Source organism: Vigna umbellata, chromosome 6 (assembly GCF_029865625.1).
Source record: "Vigna umbellata cultivar VRB3 chromosome 6, Vumbellata_1.0, whole genome shotgun sequence".
Taxonomy (NCBI): Eukaryota; Viridiplantae; Streptophyta; class Magnoliopsida; order Fabales; family Fabaceae; genus Vigna; species Vigna umbellata.
In genome coordinates this window covers 35,129,250-35,153,292 of record NC_142170.1, presented here as the reverse complement: position 1 = coordinate 35,153,292, position 24,043 = coordinate 35,129,250, and the positions used below count along the sequence as shown (strand labels likewise).

General features: G+C 33.3%; 1 protein-coding gene across 1 annotated transcript; it reads right to left on the bottom strand.

Moving 5' to 3' along the window:
- Positions 1-5,701: 5,701 nt before the first annotated feature.
- Positions 5,702-9,693, bottom strand: LOC124833003 (uncharacterized). Its single transcript, XM_047307360.2, has 2 exons — positions 9,375-9,693; positions 5,702-6,482 (listed from the first exon to the last, which is right to left on the bottom strand). Exons 1-2 carry the CDS (start codon positions 9,540-9,542, stop codon positions 5,952-5,954), a joined length of 699 nt encoding a protein of 232 aa, XP_047163316.1. The 5' UTR covers positions 9,543-9,693; the 3' UTR covers positions 5,702-5,951.
- Between the last annotated feature and the right edge of the window lie 14,350 nt (positions 9,694-24,043).

Below are 24,043 nucleotides of genomic sequence, written 5' to 3'. Positions count from 1 at the left end.
ATAAACTTTTAGCCTTGAGAAGCACCACTCACCAAGATGTTGCTCCTTATAGGGACAAGAACACTTACAAACATCAGATTCTTAAACACCTTCTATTCAATAATATAACTATACACCAACGAGGAGTAGTAGCAGTTGTCAACCTCCTCATGCAGGTTCTTGATGGAATAGATGAAATGGATGAAGATTATCTGAAGTAGATCAAAGGGAAACCTAGTCATTATATGGTAGATGGAAAATCTACCCAGTTCTATTGTATGGTCTCGTTAATTGTTCTTATGCAAGAACGTCTTAGAGCAAATGTGTTGGAGAACTTTGGCATAGGAGCTCAACTCCTTGTAGACGAACTCCTTATGTACTCCCTTTTGAAGTTTGCATTGTATATTTACGTACATATCATCCCAACCAACATAGTAACAATTGTCATATTTGGGGAACTTTGTAGCAACAACAATGGTCTCTATGTTGACGACCACTTCCTGATCGATAACCTTTGGGAGAAAACTTCTTAGCAATCACAAAGCTCTTTATACTTTTTCTATCTTCTCTTTGAGAGTTATCATCTATATCTTTGCCCTTAACATAGTTTGTTTTGTAAATTTTGAAGAGAATTAAAACACTTGTCTAGGTTTGAGACCAAAAGTGATTAGAAGACCATAAGTGGTAAGAATACTTGTAAACTAGGAGGGGTTAAACCCGGACTAGTCGTGTTGACTAGAAAACCAGGAGTGGTGAGAATACTTATTGTAAACTTGAAGAAGTAAAACTCATGTAATCTTGAAAAGATTAGTGGAACCCCTTAAGAGTTCTTAAGGGAGAACTTGACATAGCTTAGGTTGAGTGAACCAGTATAAAAACTATGCTTTGTTGTTTTCCTTCCTTAAAAGCTTTTATAAAGCTTTTTGAAACATCATCGTCTGAATGTATTCTTGCATGCTAATCTTTTGAAAACCCATTATACACCATTTGCGAAAGAATTTCAAAAACAATATTCACTCCTTCTAGTGTTTTCCTGTGTTTTCACTTTCATGCCCAAAAGAGTTCTTAGACGGTTAAGTCTATCTTCAACTAAGAGCTTAGTGAAGATGCTAGCAAGCTGATACTCTATCTTTACACATTGTAAATTCACAATACCTTTTTGTACATGATCCTGAATAAAATGATGCATAATTTCAATATGTTTAATTCTTGAGTGCAGTATGAGATTTTTGATAAACTAATAACAACATTGTTTTAACAAGATATGGGAATCATACTCTCGTTGATGTTAGACGGTTCATCTTGAGAGATGAGAGTTGCTGGTCTTTGTTTGTGAAAAGATATGGTATAAACATTCTCCTTGATGTCACCAATAATCTTATTTGTTGTATGATTCTTTTCCACTAGACGATGTGATGCACTAGGCTCTATTTTCTCTTTAGGTTTGCCTCTTTTTATCTAGACACTTTGGTTTCACTTGACATTTTTGGAGCTCTGGACGCTTTAGGTGTAGACGATGCATAGATAAGTTTAGATGTTATCTTTCCTATCTGCAATTTAGAAAATGCATCATCTAGCTCTTCAAGAATTACATTGTATCATTGTCATTAACTTATAGGTTTAATAGGTTCGGAGGTCCCTATATTTGTGTGTTCATTTCAATTGGGTCCTCCAATTTTGGAATTGATCAATTGGGTCCCTAATTTGGTCAATTTGATTCAATAATAACATTTTCGTTAAATACAGTTAACGACGTTAACCTTTTTTAATAGGTGGCAAGCTGAGGCATCCAGGTGGCATCGTTTGAGCCTTTTCTCAATCTCTGTTACCTCTCTCTCTCATGTAATGAAATCCAGTCCCCATCATCTTCATCAAATTTCACTCATCAATCACCATACCCTTAATATATAACCCTTTCATCTCCAGTTCAGAACCCTCATCCAATTTCCTTTCTTCTTCCTTCGATCATTTGTCTCATTCCTCTCCCAAATTTCCATTAATTCTCAATCCACTCTCTCGTTCCCAATTAGGTCCCATTCCTGTTCAAATTTCGTTTCTGGGTTCTCCCAATTCAAAGTTCAATTCCATTGTCTCTCACTAAAGCTGAAAACTTGGAGAGAAAGTGTCATAATTTCGATTCAATTTTTTTTTTTGACAATTGGGTCTGTGATCTTCCTGTGTGGGTAAGCAATGTTACGAAAAATTGTGGGATCGTGATTTTGGCTGCAATGTTTAAGAAAACTCTCTATGACCATGATTTTTGGCTGCAACATCAAAACGAGGTTTAAGAAAATACCATTTTCCTTCGCTGATTTTCTCTCCCATCTCATTTTGCACAGAGACACTTCGCTGCTTTCCGCTCACGCTTTCGTCCATTGTCGCAATCTCAATCTCTGTTCAGATGGTGTGGTTTGCTTATATATATATATATATATATATATATATATATATATATATATATATATATATATATATATATATATATAAATAAAACAAAAAATGAAAAACTAAAGAGAATCGATCTGTAGGAGGTTACCGATTAATGGAGGAGTTGGTGTTGTTTTGTTGGATGTTTGGAATGGAAAAGAAGAAGAAGGTGAGGAAGGTTTGAAGTCAAAAGGGGATCTGGAAGAGGAAGAGTGTGAGAGCTAGGTTCTTACCCTAGAAAGGATTTTATTTTAAACTTAAAATAAAATAAATTCTACCCCTATGTGCCACGTCATTATTAATTGATTCGTCAACATGCCACGATACATTAAATTTAACGCCGTCCACTAAAATTAACGGTAAGGGCATTATTGGTTCAGTTTTACCAAATTAGGGACCCAATTGATCACTTCCAAAATTAGAGGACCCAATTGAAATGAACACACAAATATAGGGACCTCCGAACCTATTAAACCTAACTTATATGTAAGACTATTTGTCAGCAGATAATGTTTTGGGCCTTTTCAAAGGAATTATCACTAGGTAGGAAAACATTTATACATATCTTTCCTATTCTTACCTTCTTTTCTCTTGGATTTCCTTTAAGGTTTATTATCAGGTCTTCGAACATAGACCTTCTTCTCATTAGGAATCGTCAGAATCCATTGACTTGGTGTTATGATAGGAGTCTCTTTTCAATCATCCAACAAATCCACAAGACAAATGATTATGTCCTTTGGTACCCATCTAGAGTTGGGTCCAATGTTGTTAGTTTTTTGGCATCCTTTTCTTTTTAGAATTAGATGCATTACTAGAGTATTTCTCATTTGCTTTGTCAAAAGAAATAAATTTAGATTTGGACACACAATGAGTAATTTTGTCTTTGAAGCCTAATCTTTGTCTATCAGAAGGGTGTTTACAACCTTTGATTAGGAGGCCTAAATGCTCGTTACCTGCATACATTCTGTTTAACACATTAAGAAAAGTGTCACTTTTATGTTGAAGTTGTTCAACGCGTTTAGTATCCTTATCTATTGTTTTATTCTTCACTAGCTTTTCATTTTTTAAAATAAGATTTTTATTTTCTCTTTTCAAAATAATTAGCTTCCCTTGTACATCACTAACTTTTTGTTGTAAAGATTTTATATTATCATTAGACGATGTTAGTTCATTTTTAAAGATAAATTGACTTTTTCTTCTTCATCTTCAAATTTAGATGTTAGATCTTCCCAAGTACTTAATGCTACATCCTCTTTAACTTTACTTGATTCTTCATACAACTATCAACATGTCTCATATATCTTTGGCACTTTTGCATGACTGTGCCTTCTTGTACTCATTTTCACTTAGAGCACACATTAGTATATTTTTAGCTTTAGGATTTAAAAGGTATCTTAGTTTGTGATAGTTTGAGCAGTAACTTCTAGCCACAGGTTCTCCTTACTTATTCAAGGGTATAAAGTTTCCATTCTCAACAATATCTCACATGTTAATGTGACAATTCAAAGAAAACAACCATCCTTTGTTTTCAATAGTTACAATTTTCCACGTTGAATAGAGGAGGATATTTTATAGCATAATAGCATATCCTTCATTTTTCATTGGATCTTTCCTCAAGTCTTATCAAGACCTAACCCCTGAGGTTAGCTATGATACCCACTAAAACATAAGAAAACACTAGAAAGCGGGGGGTTTGAATAATGTTTTAAAGATTTTTTGCAAATCAATGTTTAATGACTTTTGCAGGAGTTAGACCATCTGCAATAGTTATTTGGCACTTATGTGATTAAAAGAGCTTTTTAGAAAACGTTTATAAAGCAAAACAATAACACACAATTTTTAGACCTCTTAAGGGTTAAACTAATCTTTAACAAATAGTTCAAAGACTATAAACCAATACTGGTTTACAACAAGTATTATCAGCGCTCTTGGTTTTAACATTAGTTAAGTTGACTAGATTGTTTAGCTCACCTAAGCTAAACTAACAAGCATTTTGATTCACTCTTGAATTTACAAATACAATAAAGGTGTTTTTGAATACAAGTACACATTCAAATAACCCTTAAAGAGAGGATATATTTAATATAATAAAATCTGAAGACTTGAAAATATTTTTCTTTTCTAAAGAAAGATTTAGACGATGTAAGCTTAGAAGAAGAATAATAGTGTAAGGATTCAAAGAATTGTTATACTTTCTTCTCTTCAGCGAGTCCTCTTTATATAGCCATATTTGAGAAAGATTCATTACTCAGAAAGTTGACCTTCTTGAGAGTAGATGACTTTAGGTAGAAAGATATGTACAATTCTGCGTCTTTGGAAGAGAAACATTACTTTTACAATGATAGTGTGTACAACTTGGATAGAGCATAAAGCTTTAAGGAAACATTCCTAAAATGTCTTCTTATCTCTTAACGTCTTTTTGATCTTTGTGCAGAGCTTTTGAATAAAGCGTACATGCATTAAATGTTTCAAACGTTGGTAAACATTGAGGCATATTGTGTGTTTAAAACACATTGACACATGTCAGCTCGTTTGATAGAAGCATGGTTTAGGAAGCAAAACGTTTGATATATGATCTTCAGTTGATGTTAAATGTTAAACGCATATTGTATAAATCTGTTTAAGTTTCATTACATTGTTTAGTAAGCTTTTTCGATACGCTTATTCAACACTGTTTAGATATAATATTTTAAGCTTTAGTATTTTATGAAGAGTATATTTAATTGTTTCCTTTTGTTAAATGTTATTTGTTAAACATTTATTTTTAGACAAAATATGTTGAAAAACACTATTTTCATAAAATGTTATAAGTGCTTATTTAGTTCAACGTTGTTTGATAGATGATTTGTATTTGATAAACACTTATTTCGTTCGATGTTGTTTCTAATAAACACATCATTTAAATGCTTTAATCAATAAACAATATTTCGTTAAGTCTTATATTTTAAACTTCAAAATATAAATTACTAGACAGTCTAATATCTTTAGACAATCTTATCTTAATATCCCTAATATTTTGTGTTTGAGTATATGGCTAATAATTTCAGCTACTTGATACTTATGAATTATGGTGATCATATCATTCAGGGTTACTATCATACTACTTTTCTAACGTTAAGTACACGAAGCTTGTTAAATTATAAATAGAAGAAAAACAAACATAAACATTATTATAATAGATCATATAAATTATTGTACATGCATATACTTTTTAACATCAAACTTAATAATTGGATAGAACTGTTTTATTAGTTAAGAATATAAACTAATTATCACCATTGTAATTAGTTGGGGGTAGAGAAAAGCATCGAAACCTTTTATTTTATTCATCCAACCAAATCAAAACTATGCACAAGGTATGCTTTTTGTTCACAACCTAACTTATAGAAACTACTGGATCATCATCGTCATCATCACCCAAAAGCTCATTCCAGTGGGGAGAGCATACATGCACATTTTTTATTATCAAAATGAGGAAAAAGACCTACTTCAATTCTCAGTCACTCATTGAGTCACCCCACATAAGATATTACCACACAGTAAGTTCATACAAAATCCCTGTTTTGGTTAGCGTCGACCTTTCCCTTGGCAGTGGTGAAGACAAAGTCAAGATTGTAGAGCACTGGAACCATGGTGAGGGAGCAGAGGAAGACCAAGACAGGGCCAAAGATCCAGAGCAGCAGAGGGAGACCTGCATAGAAGAGTCTGTTCCCGACAGTGTTGAGAATGAAGCCTTTCTCGAGGATCTCATTGATGTACTGTGGGGTGACAAGGGACATGGGGTCCTGAGGGGTGTTGATTAGGATGTTCACTTGGTTTATGAACCTTATGGAGAGAGAGTGGCAGAAGAATGAGAAGAGGAAAATTGTAAGGAGAGTCACATACTTGAGGGCCACCATGAACTCCCCGTGTGCCCCATACACAGCATCACTCAGTGGCTTTTTCACACTGTACGTGCTGCTTATCACTGCTGCCAGCCCCGAGCAGAGGAGAATGGATGTTGTCGCCATTAGAGTAGCACCCATGATTGTGTTCCTCAGTGATTGTACGGCCAGGATGTTTTTCTTCTCATTGTCCTGCATTCATCAATGTATAAATTTCAATTATAAACACTTGAAAAGAAAACAGAGTTAAATCCTCTCTCAACCCTGAAACAAATGTATAAAGGATGGTGATTCTTTAATCAAATATTAATTCAAATTTTAAAAGAATATCATTAAATATAATAAAAATAGTTAGAATTTACTTAAATTTTTAAAATGAGTTTTTCTTGTAAATAAAAATGGAGGCACTATTTTATAATACCTGATGATAAATAGTGTATAAATAGAAGAGATTGATAGATATTTATTGTAAAAATTTGAGTACAATTTTCAATCCCAGATTAATCAATGCTCTTCGTTTCATAAAAAAAATTATTAATTGGAAACATACAAGTAAACCGAAGATCATAAAAGATGCTACCCTGTTTTGTTTTTGGTTTTTTTTTGGTTTTTTTCTTAGGAAGCAAATGATAATACATTATTTTCACTTGGAAGAAAGACCAAAAATAGTAATAGTTAACAATTTTTAACATATTGTGTCTAGGTATAACATATATTGTATTTGTTAATAACTATGCATTTCATTCTCTTTTTAACTATTTTATTAATTATTTAATAAAATTACTTAGCTTTTTGTGCTATGATAAAAATATCATAAAAAAATATTTTTAGACATATTGTTCAAAATAATAACCGTGGTGATGGAGATAAAATTATAACTAATATAAGAAAAATATTCTATTAGAAATAGATAAATTAGCAATACTATAAAAATTATCAACATAGTAATACGTAAAACACAGGGTGAATGTTCTTGTTGGGGAACTTCACATGATATAACAGATTTGGTTTGGGTAAGATAAGATTTCAGATTTGTTTTAATATTCTTAAAAATTTAAGGATATGTTTCCGTACCATGACAAGACTTGTTATTTGCACAGTGGCAAAAATAGTTATTCTTTTTCTCACTGTTTAAGAAATTAGATCGATCATTGAAGTTATGTTCGCTTATTTATGATTTAAAAAACAACTTTCTTTTTCGTATCTTGGGAAGATATTGCATCGTGGGACATCGTTTTTAAGGAATAAGAAAGATTAGGAAACACCACATGTTGTTCACGACTCAGCACGCACTAAATCCGAATAATGTTGATTTGTGATATATATATATATATATGCGCGTGTGTATGTATGTGAAAGTTCATACTCATAACTTTTTATAAAATATTATATTTAAATCTAATTTCTAAAACATTGTTATGCACATATTTCTTTGAATATATTATGATAAATTCGTGGATCTGTCATGCACTTTATCTATTTATTGATACTTTGTTAACTATACCATAAGAACATTCTGTGTTTTTTTGTTTATGTAAAGTGGCGTTTATATGTACCCGGAACAAGAATAAATCAAGAAAAATGCTAAATGCCAAGGAATATGGAATTAGTTAACTTGCAATATCCTCAGTGTAATTATTCCATGTCCTTCTTATTCTCCAAGGAAACGATATATGCATAAATATTCCAATACAAGGTAATAGATAGTGTTCATTGCCTAAATCTAAATTTTATAAGAAAAATATGATTCCTGAAATGCTAAAACCGAAGGTATAGAATATAATACATTGTTCCCATACCTTTACCAATCCGAATTATCGTAATATATCTCATTATTTTTATTGTATTTCTTTTTTAATTTTTGAAGAGTAAATTGGTTAACTAAATTGTAATAATCAAGCAGTCTTATTTAGTGGTAATTCACCCAAAAACACCTATTTAGTATATAATTGATCTCAGATTGCATTTAACTGTCAAAATTCTTTCAATGATGATAATAATAGTAAATATTAATGTCTCTAAATATTACACTTATTTAAAACTCAATTTTAATATAGTTTAATATTCTAACAGGCTTTATTTTATGTGATTATTATTTCCTTAGTACCCTCAATTAAAAAAAACAAAAACTCAAAACCACTAATATCAAAATGTTTACCATTTTTATGAAATTTAGTGTTTATATTTTCATAAATTGTATGATTATATATATGACCTAATAATTAAATTCAAAGTATGTTATAAAATAATATACAAAAAATATCATCATCCTAATTTGGGATCTAAGACCTTTTCACTCATTATAACAAATTTATATTTTTATGAGGGTATTTACAGAGTAACAATTTAGAGTTAACATAGAACATATCAAGACCAAAAAAACTGTTTAATACTTTGAACTGGGAAACAAAGGGTTTGAACTTCTTTTTTTCTCTGTAAAATTTATTTTCCACTATTATGATATTTACTAAATTAATACTAATTAGTAACCAATTATAAAAAATAAAAATAAAAAACATAGTTTAGCCTCCCATAGCATATACTTTTAAACCACCAAAATTCGACAGCAAATATTGTGCTTTATAACAGCAATGTAAATGGCTTGTATAACCTTTTCCGCCTACTAAATTAAGCTTAACGCATGTAATATTTGTTTTTTCTTCATCGACAAAAACGAATGTAAGATTTATAAAAATATTACTAGTAATTAAAAAAAAATGTCAGTAAAGAGCCATTTATTTTTTGTAAAACCCATATTATTATTATTTTTATATATAAATTAATCTTTTAACCTGCAATTTTTCATTTGCCAAAAAAGTTGCAATCTGATGATACATGTTGCTATCGGGCATTTAACCTTGTAAAGCAAAAGTTCTTGTAATAAAACACCGATGGTCAAAAGGATCACACCGATGGAATTTTATAAAATAAAACTTGAATCAAATTTACATGAAAGAACAAGACTACTTCTAACCTAAAAACAGGATTATAGATTTTATTGATAATTGAACATTTTCGTTTTTATTCTATATGAAATTCATTCTTGAAACAGAAAAAAAAAATGAAAAGAAAGAAGATATGTACCTTCATCATGGCATTAACCCAATTTCTACGACCACTAGCATTGATGCCAATGATGGTTGTGTGTGGCTGAGTTCGAACCTTATGCCATAGCCAGAAATGGTAGCCAATGCTTGTAAGAAACCCAAGAGGCACCAATATCACATCCAAGTAGCACTTCCTCCATTCCATGATGATCTTGATTTCAAGGTTTCAAGAGATATAGAGATAACTTGGTAGAGTGGAATATTGTTATTGCTTAGCTTCTCTTCCTCCTTTCTGAACTGTTTTATGAGAGAGAACAATTTGCGTATAAAATTGGTGTCACTCTTCTTTGATCAATGGCAAGCTCCAACACCATATATAGGCACATCACAAGAGATGTACGTGGACTTATTTCAAGGCGTTGTTAAGAATAATCAAACACCCCTACTTTATCACTATATTACAAACATTGGACTATTTTTTATTTCAGGTAGTGGATGACTTTTTGCACCTTTGTCGCCTGCTTTTTTTTCCCAATTAGTTTAACTTTAATCATTATTTATTACCCGGTTTTCTTCCACATTCTAACAAATCATAGTGCTTGGATTTATTTACACACAATAATTATATATATATATATATATATATATATATATATATATATATATATATATATATACACCAAAAATTTATACACACATTATGTAAATTTATTTTTACCCTATTGTTTATTTATACATCTTTAATTTTCTTTATTAATGTGAATTGCCTACTTGATTATACATGTTTTGTTAATAATTATATTTTTCTTTATTTTCTAAGTTAAACAAATTAGTCTTGTTCTTACATTAAATGATTAAATCTATTATCTCAATATCGAAGATATTTTGCAAAGGTTTTTCTTCTACAAACCGTCTTCTACATCTTCTAATAATAAGCTATTAGTACCCGGTATTTGTCTTCCAACACTCTTGAACACTACTACAAAGAGAGATCATGCAAAAAGGTTCTCCAATACTTAAACCAATAATTTGGTAAGAGCTTTGAAGTTAAATCTCAATTAATGCAAAAAGTGAAAGTAAATTATCATTAATGTCATATTTATAGTGTTTTAACTTAGTTGACTAAGCGTTCAACTGGATGGGTCACACCTCTGTGGGGTACCTCGTCCATCAATTCTCCTAAGTTTAAAGACATTGACACCATGTATCTGGATTGGGGTACATCGTCCTTGATACCCTATATCTTATTATGCCTTAGGGCTATAACCCTTATCTGGAAGGATATAAGGGTCCTTAGTCCTACTCAATACATTAGTCCCCCAGTCTTTACATGACTACAAGGCGGGTTAGGAGTATTCGGTATCCGGTGTGCCCAAAGCAATGCGCCTACTCCAACACAAGGTTATGACATTTTGTGATAAGAGCTTTTGCAAAGGAAAATTGTTATCTTTGGCCTTAATCCTACAGATATAGTAGCCCTCCAACCTCAAGGAGCATAACGATGAAGAGGTTTAATGCTGAATGGGTTCTTGAGTGACAATGATGTGACCTTTGGTGACAAGCAAAGAAATCAAAGCATCAACTTCTCGTGGGGTTACAACAGTTTGTGAAGAGTGCAAAGTCTATGGGCTTGCTTGGAACAAATGCATCCCAAGAAGTTGAATTGTCACCATTTCACTATAAATAGGGAGGGGTGAACCATAGTTCACTGCTTAATATTTTCTACCTTGCTTGTTGTCTCGTTTTGCTAAAGAGATCTCCCTTTCTTGAAGCGAAGTACCCGATCTTCATTATCAGGTATGTTTGAAACTTTTAGTGATAATAGTGTTGGAAGTAAGGTATCTATAGCTTCCGGTGCTTCATCCTTCCTAGGTTTAGGGGTGAGTGTCGAGCATTTTATAGAAACCCAAGCGGAACCTTCCGAGGAATGCGCCAAGACCCTTTGGAAGGTCCGGGAGGATATGACTAAGGTGATACCGTAGTCCAAACCCAAACGTCAAACTATAGGTGGTCCCGGATACTCCAAAATTGGGTGAATAACATATACATTTTCAAGCATGGGTCTCCAAGTATATCGTGTCGCTAAAGAGAGCTAATGCAATCGATTATGTTTTCCATGACAAGGAGAGTTGTTATGATAATTTCTTCTTTGTCTATACCGATATTTCACACAACTACATGTCCGGCTCCCATTCAAAAAGTTTAGGATGGGCATTCTTCATCTTTTGAACGTGGCTCCAACATAGCTTAATCTGAACAGGTGAGGTGCATTCAAGCCTTCAAGATCTTGTACAAGTCCCTATAACTGGATCTATCTCATGAATATTTCATGTATTTCTACTGTACTCGTCCCCGGGAGCCGATAATCTGGATGACTTTGATTACAAAGTCGAGGGCCCCCTTATTAGAACCTTACTTGGATTCCTTCAAGAATTTCAAGAAGTGATTTTTTAGAGTTGTCATTAACTAGAGTGGTTGATCCTAGTTTTATGGCAATACTAGTAGGAGAAAATTCCCCTTTTATTGGATGGAGAATCCTTTGAGGTAGGCCAAGAGATTGCCTTTCTATTTAGGAAAGTTATAGGGGTGTTAGAGCAACTGCCTCAATGAATGCTAGCTACGGACCTTGTTCGGATTACTTATGTAGTAATCCTATTTTTGAGCTGAAAGGTAAGCAAAGAAAAATTATTATCTACTTGCGTTTGTAGGTTTCATAACTCACATGTGTAGAAAGTTGGCAGTAAGGATGATCTGTTCATCAAGCTATGAAAGCAGCTAAAAGAGAAGGGAAAAGAGGCGAGACGATCTAACGTTCCCAACCTTCAGCAAGCTAAGGCCAATATCCACCCACACATGTTTGGGAGGAAGTGGCTTGAACCGGGGAAACCCTATGGAGTGGGCAAAGAATGAAAAAAGCTAAGGTTCACCCTACTAGGTGAATGGAAGGAGAAGGAGAGGGTGGTCAATCGTTCCACTGAAATCAGAGAAGGGATCTTTGACATTAGTGACTTGGAATGTCCCCTAATCCTCATGCATAAGGGGGTTTCCCTTGACTTGGGAGGTCATGAGCTTAAGGTTTCTATGACTCGGATCTCGAGGTCCTCTTCTATGGTTTGCTTAAGTTTCAAAGTCGTGCTTTGGTGCTAGTAGTTAGACATCTTTGGTTAATTTCTTCTTCATATTGTTGTTTATGCAATGATGGTTCCCCAATTTTGACTAGTATCATGGCATTTGTGCCCTACACAAGACTCAAAGGGGTGATGGAAACCATCGTAGGAGCTTGATGGAGATCCATCCAAGGAGCTACAACTTGAGTTGTTGCTAGGAGGTAGGAAGAAGAAGAAGGAATTCAAGGATGGTTCCCTTCTCTTAAGCTTTGTAAAGATGTACAAAAATATTGGTTTTGGGCCTTGTATTTTGGCCAAGTTATCTTACCTTTTTATAGACTTGTCTTCGAGTCAACGTTTTTTGAAATTCAACTACATCTAGCTTAGAGGTTCAAAAGATACGAGCATATATTCAAATGAAATCTCTTTGGGTCTAGTTTCCAACAAAAAAAGAATCATCTCATTTGGAGCTCTATGAAGAAAGTTATGAGCAACACAACCAGCAAAGGTCAGAGTTGACAAAATGAATAACTTTTTGGGCTTGGATCATGTTTAACACCTAATTAGGCTTGGATTGGGCCTTGAAGAAGCCTTTGAACTTGGAGGTACATCCTTGGTCGGTCAACTTGATGGGAAAGACTCCCATGCCTTGAACTTGGACGTTAATTAAAGTTAGTTGAAGGGAGAGACTCTCATTCATCCCCTCTTAAACAAGGAAGCTTCTAGGTTATTTTCAAATGCATGTATTCTTTTCATTCTAGAGGGTTCTCCTTCTCCTATAAAAAGAGAGTTCCTCTCTTTGTAATCTTTAGAACTTTAATGAAATTAGTGAAACTTTGCCAAAACTACAAGACTCACTTTTCTAAGTTCTCTTGGAGTTGTCTCTTTTTTAGACTTCTTCTACCTTTTCCTTCAAGGTTGGTCTAACCTTCTTCTAGGATGCATCACTTATCCATTCCACAAGCCATTTCATCTCTACTTTTTCATGCTTTAATGCCATCATCAACTTTATCAAGGGATCTTCATCAACTTGGTTGAAGAAGCTTCCATTACGGGGTCTCTTTAGTGGTTCATTGTGGGGTGCAATGGTATGCCCATAATATTTCTAATAACTCTTTGGGCTATTTTTCCTTTGTCGAATCCAACATCTTCTTTAACTTTACCAGGATCACCTTATTAGGGGCCTGGGCCTGGCCTTTTCATTGCAGATGCTCGACTAAACTTTTAACATGAGTTATACATAGACCGGTATAGTACTTTGGCAACTCCTTATCCACAAACTATTGACCGTTGTCTGTGATACCAGTCTGTGGTACCGACATATAATGTTTCTCCATACGAATTGCTAGACCTTAGTTGTCATTATAGTGGCCAAGGGCTCGACCTCGATCCACTTGTTAAAGTAGTCAATACCTACAGGAAGAAACTTCACCTGCCCCTTTCTTGGAGCAAAGGGCCCAAGTATGTCCATCCCCCACTTCCTAAGGGCCACTGGGAAAAGATGTTATGAAGTTCTTCTTGCCAGCTACAAATTAAGCTCCAATGCTTCTGGCAAGGTTTTCACTGTCGGACGTAAACCACATAATCTGCCTCCATTGTTGGCCAAAAGTAGCTTACTTTGAGTATCCGGGATATCATAGTTCTAGGCCTCAAATGGTATCCATATTCATGCGTTTCTCTTATTATGTAGTCAGCATGTTCAAGCGTCACACATCTCAATAAGGATAAACTATATCATGTAGTCGTCCTATCAAATAACAACTGCATCAACCCAAAAAAAACTACTTCCAGTCTTCAAACCTATTTGATCATTGCACCAAGATAAAGACTTGAAGTCCCCTTCACTCCATGTTTCATCACCCCAAAACCAACCTTCCAAACCAGTGCTTTTAAGCACCACTAAGCCTCCAATCTACACTAGAAAACAGCATCCCAAAACAAATTTTGGACTAGCTTTCAACAACATTTTTAATGAACCAAACACTCCAAGCTTGTTGTTCCTGCACCACACACCACTGGTCCAGCATCCAACAAGCCTTGTTGCATTGTTGAGTTTTTCATTAGCATTTTAACATGACAATGGTAAAAGAAAATTTTAACTGGAAATTAGATGCATAACCACGTGTTGCATTCCAGAGTATAAAATTGTCGTTATATTATTTCTTCAACACTTCAAAAGTAAATTGGATACATGAAGTTTTCATCACTTGATAAAGAGGAATAAGTTACCCATTCTCTTCCATGAGGCTAAAGCGTTGCTTATTGTCTCTTTGAACAATATAAGAGAGTAACCAAAAGATATTTGAGAATAAAATGTTTTTCTTTCAGTTAATTCACAATATGATAATATGGAGTTACAACAATTTGTTTACAAGACTGAAAAAATAAAACCAAATACAAATAAGTATAACTTAGACAAAAAAAGGTTATATAAGCATAAATAGTCATTCAAAGGCAACAGAAGCCACATATAGTACTACAAATTAAGTTAAAATTTAAGAATAGGTCAAAACCACATATAATCAACATGTAAATTCTTTGCATGACATAAAAAGATCCTACTAATGTTCCTAGTCAATTTCCTAAAACATTAACTTATAGCAGAATTAGTTGTTGAAAGCAAAAATGATGGATCGGGTACATTCGTAAGTTGTTAGCCATATTCTGACTACTTTTACAAGAGAAAGACAAATATCAATCCTCTAAAATTCTACATAAATACAAGGAATTTATCTTTGACACACAATACAATGAAGTGATCTTCCATGCTTCATAAGAATAAAAATTGAAGAGTTCATCTATTATCAATAATATGACAATCTTATATCCTTTATATTTTCACCCATATGCTTCTTAGATAATGTGACTCAAGAATCTAATTACAAAATAAACGGTATTGACAAGGCATAATAAAAATGGAATGAACACGTGCTGAAACAGAGAAGTATATGAAAATAGTTGACCTCCTTAATATCATCAACAATGTGTGATCCAATGGAATATTAGCAAAAGTCTTCATATTCAGCTTTAGCAAATCATTAACTTTCACAAAACCATCATTTCACATATTCAAATTCAATTAAGATGCCATATGTCACAAAATTCATGTCCTGCACATATTCAATAGAGATAAATTAAGAGTATTTACCTCTTAGAAGAATCAAGCAAAAACCATCTTAATTAAGATATATCACAAAGCTTAATGGCTCTGTTGCTGAAATCTGAGGTAAACAAATTTCGTATTTTTCCTAAACTTCTTTCCACACAAAAAAGAATAACAATGTCACTGGATATTTCATATAAAAAACAAAACACAACAACTGATGAAAGTCACATTTGGCAGCCATGAAGGAAGGAAATAAAGGCAATGTTTAAGAAAAATAAAATCATTAGAGAGAAGTAATGCTTACAGAAGCCTACCAAGATGAGAAACTGCACTAAAAATAATTCTTTTCACAAGACCAAAACAGATCAAGATAATTAATCGAAGACAACATGGAAAGGCAAAGAAAATACTTAGCTTCGTGCAGACGCGCCTAACCTAGGCCCTGAATACCACTTGATAGCTCCAAGTTGAGGTGGATCGATGAGGAACCATGGAAACTGACACAGATCGAGCTAATCGAAGAAGAAGAACAACGGATGATGAAAAACGGAGCCAAACCCTAGATTGAGTGCTTTGATTGGTGTAGATTATAGGGTTGGGGATTTGGGACGTTTTGATCGGTGGAGAGAAAGGATTCAACGATTGAATCGATGGAATGGAACAAAAAGAGGTTTTAATCGGACAAAAATGAAGATAGAACGGTGAACATAGGTTTAATCGGTGAAAATTGGATTCTATGGTGGATTAGGCTGAGGTAAGGGAGAAATGTATGGGACAATGAAGATCTAGAGACTAACCGTGGCTGGCGGATGAAGATTTGAGGCGGAGGAGCTCGAAATATGGATCAGAGACGAGCGGAGGTTCAAGAAAAAAAGAGATGTGTGCGGGTGGATCTCGAGAGAGAATGGCTTAATGAAGATATGGTTCGCATATGATGAGACATCGAAGGCATTACTGAAGGTCAAAAGCCCTCGGTATTTAATTTCACCAATACATTAGCGAAGGCGTAAAGGTCGTCGGTAATAAGCCCTTGGTAATACGTGCTTTTATTGTAGTGATAATCGTATTCCTTTCTTAGTAAAAGCTCCTTCCATTTAATCCAGTTAAAGGCCAATGCTTAGTTGAATTATGACCCTCAATCACAGTATCCACAAAGTTAGTAAAATACTAAAAAACGTGTAAGTAAACCTTGTCTTTCCAAAATAATGTTAGAACTCCCTTCTTGACACAAGGATTAACACATAAATCGTTCTTAAACTTCGTTATTCTTTTGACGTTATCTACCTTTCGGGACTAGATTCGAGTCTTCATAAGGAAAAAAATGGCAGGATCTTCAAGTCTCACCAGATCGATGAGAGATTGGACTGTCAAGGGGTTCCCAGGCCCTTGACAGTTCCAACTTAATAGTTTCATGGCGCTCGAAAAGATTTGGAACCAGTGGTCGCCGTTTTAGTAGTGTTTGAAGTATCTAGATCGATTGCCACATATATACTTTTCTTTGGACCATCTACATGTTGAACCTGAGAGTAATGCTCATTTTATTCCCATTTTTGACTTGTGCACCAGCCACTCTTAGCATTAAGCAAAAAAAGGTCTCACACGCAAAATAGGTGGCTTATAAAGCCTAATTCTTAGATTATATTATACCTCCATAATTTAGATAATGAGGTGGGTGTAATGGAAGGCTAATTGAATCGTGTATTGTGAGTGAGCTATTGGCCCTTCCTAGAATCTTCTTATTATCCGTCTAACCTAAAGTATGTATGTATGTGAGAATTGTATTCTAGACAGTAGTGCGAAATCTACCTTTAACGTCACATGCTCAATGTCAGACCGTAAAACAACCAATGCTAAAAATGACACGAGGTATTTTTGTAAATAAAATCATCTATTAGATGTTTGTGGTGTAACATCCTAATTCTAAGAAACACTAAAACGTGTCAAAATTTAAATTTTCTCAATCAAACATATTTTTCATTAAATAAATTTAATACATTTATTCATGTACAACACAAATATTCAAGTGTACTTGTATACAATTACATGATTCTTTAAAACTTTTTTCAAAAAAAAAATTACAACTTTATAAAATGACCTAGCATAGTTTTCCCATCTCTTAAGTGTCTACACAACCCCATTTCATAGGTTGGGTAAGTTGTTGGTCATGTATGTGCTATGCTTGTTTATCTGAATGATTTATGTGTGATAATAACTATATACCCATTTTATGATTATTCTGTTTTTGTTTTTGTTTATATATTCTCTTTGTTTGCAATGATTGCCTTAATGATATGAGCAGATTATGTGACAGTTGACCTAGTGTAGAGTGTAGTAAAGAAATGAATTAAAAAATATAAATTTATTGGGTACTGAATTAGACCATAAAATTTGAAACTTAACTAAACATTCTCAAATTTATAAAGGACTTAAAATATAATTGTTAAATAAAAAAATTTAACAAATTTTAACAAAAAATAACAATCAAAATCGATTAAAAATTATTTACTATTTAAATAGTTTTTAAAAGTAATTAAAATATTTTATTCAAATAAAAATTAAAATTTACGAATTGTCTAATCCAAACAAAACATTTAAAAAATAAAACAATTTTGAAACTAAATCAATTCGAATTCAATGTAAATACTATTTTCTATCCAAACACAAAAGGTTAACCTATTCATCAAATTGTCATTTTATATTTATTTTTCAACTAGTTTTACGAGATCTTTTATGGGATATTTTAAATCTCCATCCCTTTTAAAATTAACATATTATTTTATAAGTCAAACTAGTATAAAGATAAAATATATAAATATAAGATTATAAAAAAAGTTGAAGTTTTTATTCTTTTTAAATAAAATTCGAATTTAACAACATTTTAAGTAATCAAATTATTTTTATAAAGTTTTAATTTTTTTTATAAGTTTGTATTCAAATAAAATTTTTATTATATGACATTGAAGAGACCTTAAGAAAAAGGGTCCATTACACTGGCGATAAATGATAATTAACCATCAGGTGAAAAGTGTAACATCCCAAAATTTCACACTTGATAATTTATAATTTATATATTGTAACATTACATTTATAGTAACATCCCGTAATCTCACATTTAAAAATTCATAGTTGATATATGTTTATACATGTTTTAAACTCAGATTTCAACTAGAAAATTATAACTTGAGTTCTTCTACTTTATTCTTCTATCTTTCCCTTCAATGACACTAAGTCAGACGACATTCCTTCATCTGTTCCCGTATAACGAATTATACGATCATCGCACATACCCAAACACAAACACAAACAAGTAGGGTGAGCTAACATGCAACCAATCATTTATAAAACATGCATAATTACTTTGATGCACTCAACAAACCTCATATAATAATTATGTCAGACACCCTCATACCATCATACAACAATCGCATCATAGATACTCATCAATTACTCAACAAACCTCATATAATAATTATGTCAGACACCCTCCTACCATCATACAACAATTGCATCATAGATACTCATATCATCATACAACAATCGCATCATAAATACTCATACCATCATACAACAATCGCATCATAGATACTTATACCATCGTACAACAATCGCATCATAGATACTCATACCATCATACAACAATCGCATCATAGATACTTATACCATCATACCACAATCGCATCATAGATACTCATCCCACCATACCACAATTACTAATAGACATTCGTCCCACAATACTCAATGGACACTCGTTCCACAGTACTCAATAGAAACTCATTCCACAATGCCCAATAAACACTCATTCCGATGATATGTAAATGAGCGGTCAACGGGAGGTTACGCACTTGTGATGTCTTCTTAGTCTTCAACACTATGTCCAAAACCAGCATATAGACCAGGACCTCCTGCCCGCCATACCATCCACAAGGTTAGTCCCCAACGATATGTTGATGAGCGGTCAACGGGAGGTTAAGTACTTGTGATGCCTTCTTAGTCCTCAACACTATGTCCAAAACCGACACATAAACCAGGACCTCTTGCCTTCCATACCATCCACAAGGTTAGTCCTCAACACTATGTCCAAAACCGGCACATAGACCAGGACCTCCTGCCCCTCTCACCACATAATTCATCCTTCTCTACTTGAGACTAGATGATTATTAGAGTATCAGGATAACCTCCAACTTCAAGACCCTCAACATCAACATATACACAAATACCGTATCATTACTCAATCTCTCCACGAGACTCATACCATGCTCATATTCCTCAACTCACATTATACCCTTACAAAATCTCCCCATAATACTCATATCATGTTCAGACGCATAAATTCAAATCTAATATAATAAATTTCAATCATCACAGAAATCGTACAAAATGAATATATCACAAAATAAATTAACAATACTAAAATATCACCATAAATGGTCACCGGAGAAGAATCAAATGTTTGACGAATCAAACTCACCATAAACGCCAGTACATATGACTAGTCACAACTTACTGGATTTGACCAAGGCTGCTCTATGATCAAGGATGTACCAACTCCGGTTTTTAAGATTCCTCTATCCTAACTCTTTCTTCTCTATTTCTCAAGGTTTCTCACTTGATTCTTACTCTCTTCGTGCAAAATAGCCTCCCCTCTCATGGCTATTTATAGTCCAAAAATTTTACTATTCATCAATTTTTTAATATTATTTATTATTTTAATATTATTTTATTATATTAATATCTTAATCACCACTTACATAATGAATTCCTCAATAATGCCTTCAAATCTGAAGTGCTTTATCCATTATCAATATTTAATTATTATTTTTTTAATTTTTTTTTACAAGAAGGTAGAAAAGAGTTTGAACCCATGTTCTTGAAATCACTACAATTTTCTACCATTTAAGCTACCAAAATTTCTATATTTAACTTATTAATTATATTTTCCATTCACAAAGAAATTTATTACTACTAGTAATAAAATTGTTACAATTAAGGTAAATATTTTTCATGGATCTTACAAAAGGTGCTATAACAATTCACACAACCTAATGGAACAAGCCTAATAAAATAAAAGTCACCTTCAAACTTTTTTTAAATGTGTTTATTTTGACTCAAGATTTACTAAAAGATTAAAAATTCAATTTGATATACCCAAGAGGATTTGAAATCGTACATTATTATTTCTATGATACTTTGACATTATTTAACACTATCGTGATATTATGTGATTGGTCCATGTTAATATTTATGATTATTATTATTAATTATGGAATAATTTTCAACTAATAACATAATGGCACATAAATGGTGTTAAAATATTGTCAAAAAGAAAATATTACGAAAGTATCATTATTCTATTTCTATATATGTAGGGTGCAATCTAATCATTGGAACATCTGGTTTTGTTGCTCTATTGATTATGTTTTCTTACCAATGAGCCTCTTCGTTTGTGGAAATCAGGTGAAAACTGAGTTGATGTCTGTTTTCCGTTGGTCTGCGATCATTTGGAGGGTAGATCGAATTATTTATATTTTTTTCCACCATGATTGCGGGTCCTCAAGGATCAAAAGTGTTAAGTGGATGAAAGAAACAAAATTTATATAGGTGCTTCTACATTGATAAACATTAATACAATAGATTGATAGAAAAAGAAAGACACGATAGATTTATATGTTGAATTGTCTTATCAAAAGTAAACATAGTTTCCAGTATAGTTGGCTACAGTATACCATTGCAACAAAGACAAAATATCAAGAATATAAGAACTAAATAAACTCATAGATATGGAGTTAATGTTTGTCATACTCAAGCTGGGTAACATGTGCTTCTCACATGCGTTCGACATTAGTGATTGTTTTTAAATCTTAGTCACAGAAGAAAAAGAAAAGGTAAAGTACAAAAATTTTACCAACGAAGTTAAATTGAGCTTGAGATTAAAGGTGAATAGGGATGAGAACACAATATATGAATTATTATATATTATTAAGTAGTGGTGGATCTTAATAAGGGTGAGGAGTCTGAGTCTCCAAATCTTATTGATTTATCTACCGCTTTCGATGTTTTTCTTTTTAGACTAGATATACGGTCAATGTTGTGGTGATTATGGAATGTGTAACATGTTTTGTATTTTGTATTGTTTTTTGTTTACGTAATACGATATTAGTATAGTATGTGTATGAAAGAAAGAGACATTCGTCCACATTATTTTTTATGTGTGAAAAACAAATTCTAATAGTTTTATATATTTTAAATATTTCTGTACAATTTTATGATGAATAAGAAAATTCATTATTAAGATTTATTGACATTTACCAACAATCAACATTTATATATTGGTATATATTTGTCAGTAGATATTCTAATTTGGTGTTCTTCTTCTTTTTGTCATTATCTTTCACTTCTCTTCCTCCTCCTTATTATCATCCTTATCATCCTCCTCCTTTTCCTTTTCCTTCTCTTACTCATTCTCATCCTCCTTTATTACTACTACCACGGTCTTTGCCTCCGTCAAGGTTGTTCCCTATGCCTCTCTTTCTTCTTCTTCTCCTCTTCTCTTATTCTTCTTCTCACTCATCTTCAATTAATTCATAACAACCGAAGCGTATTGTAAAAAATAATCGTTGTCGTTTTCCTTCATTACACTAGTGATTTCTTCAAATTTGATAGTAAATTGACGTCCATTTCACAAATAAATTTATCGATGGAATTATCGACCAATTTTTAAAAATGTTGAATTACTGACATATTTATTGCTTACCTGCATTTTCTTTTCCTAATCCTAAATGAATCAGGTGTAGTCACTCCTCTATCCACACTAGTACAAAAACAGCGTATAACGTCACGCGTTCAACGTCCAACCATTGAATAACCAACGTTAAAAATGAGCGGTGACATTTTTGTAAATAAATGTAATTATTAAACGTCATTTAGAATTGTAATTTGACGTAAAAGGATATAAAACGTCGAATGGATTTTAAATTTGACGTCAAAAGGTTAGTGAATTCAATAAAGTTTGAGCGCAGACTGAAAATTCATTCACTTTATCTTAGCGCACAATACCTTCTTCTCTTCTCAAACTTTTTTCGAAAGAAGTTTGACAAGCATCACATGTAATCTTTCTTTCATTTGAACCAAATGCTTATTAATTAATTACTTTATGTATGATTTTCATTTGTTTTAACCGGTTATTTTCGTGATCTTGTCCTTCATAGGCGGATTCTGATTTCTCTCTCACTATGGCTAGGGATGGCAACGGGTCGGGTCGGGCACGGATAGTGTGATACCCGAACCCGACCCATATGTAAAAAATTGTACCTGTACCCGTCCTGCTAACCGCTGGATACCCACATAAAAAAATCCACGGATTTTTTTCAACCTGCGGATACCCGTTTCAACCAATAAATTCTTTTTAAAAAATAATATTTTATTATTTTAAAAAATGTTTAAATTAAATTTAAAAAAAATTATCAAACGTCAATGTTTAAATCATACGGGCCAAAAGTCCAAATAATTTTTTTTATTATTAATTTTTTTTCTTCAAAATGGGTATCGTTCAAACTTTTTTTTAGGTTTTCTTCAAAATGGGCCAAGCCCAAACCTTCTTTAGGGTTTCTTCTTCAGAGTAGTGGAAGAAACAAAAACGGAAAAGGGAAGAAACTTCAGAAATCCGCGAGAGCGGCTGCTGGGATCCAAGAACAAGGCGAAGCCGCTGCTGAACATCACTAGGGAGAGCGCCAACACGCTCCGCACACACATCCTCGAGGTAGGCAGCGGCTGCGACGTTTTCGACAACGTTACCAGTTACTCGCGACGACGGCAATGCAGTATCTGTATTTTGAGCGGCAGCGGCACCGTGACGAATGTGACCTGCGGCAGCCAGCGGCATCGGGGGCGGTGGTGACTCTTCACGGGAGGTTCGAAATACTTTCACTGGCGCGACGTTCCTTCCTCTTCTGGCGCGATCATTCCTTCCTCTACCAGCGCCACCGGGAGCGACAAGTCTGAGTGTATACCTGTGGTAGTGTGGTAGTCTGAGTGTATACCTGTGGTACTTTTCAGGTCTCGTAGAGTTGTAAATAAGGATCACAATTAATTAAAAAAACTAAAAAATTGATTAACGTCGAATATTGACAAAATCCGACGTTAAGTTTAACGTCAAATTTTTTAAATTCGAAGTTAAAAGTCCAAAATATTTGAAGTTGTACGCGATTTTTGTACTAGTGCCAACGTGCCTTTTCATTTCAATTTTGATTTCCAATTGGTTCAATTAGCATGGAATCATTGTGTTGTTGATGTCATAGTTTCGAACATTTTAGTGTGTTGGTCCTTTCATGGGTGCTTCTGGTACACTATTAAGTTTGTTGGGAGGCATGCTTTCATAACCCATTACTAATTGGACTATATATAAAAACAAGCTAGTAGTGGGAATTCTCTCACATGTGGACATTTTTTTTTCAGGATTTCTTCTTTGTAGTAAAGCTTTTACAAAAGTGGTGATGA

What these genes read in the sequence shown, in the direction of transcription:
- LOC124833003 (XM_047307360.2), bottom strand. Translation starts at nt 9,542, where the DNA reads ATGGAATGGAGGAAGTGCTACTTGGATGTGATATTGGTGCCTCTTGGG. An exon ending in GGGTTAATGCCATGATGAAG is followed by an intron (nt 6,483 to 9,374) that starts GTACATATCTTC and finishes TGATGAATGCAG; the next exon opens with GACAATGAGAAGAAAAACAT.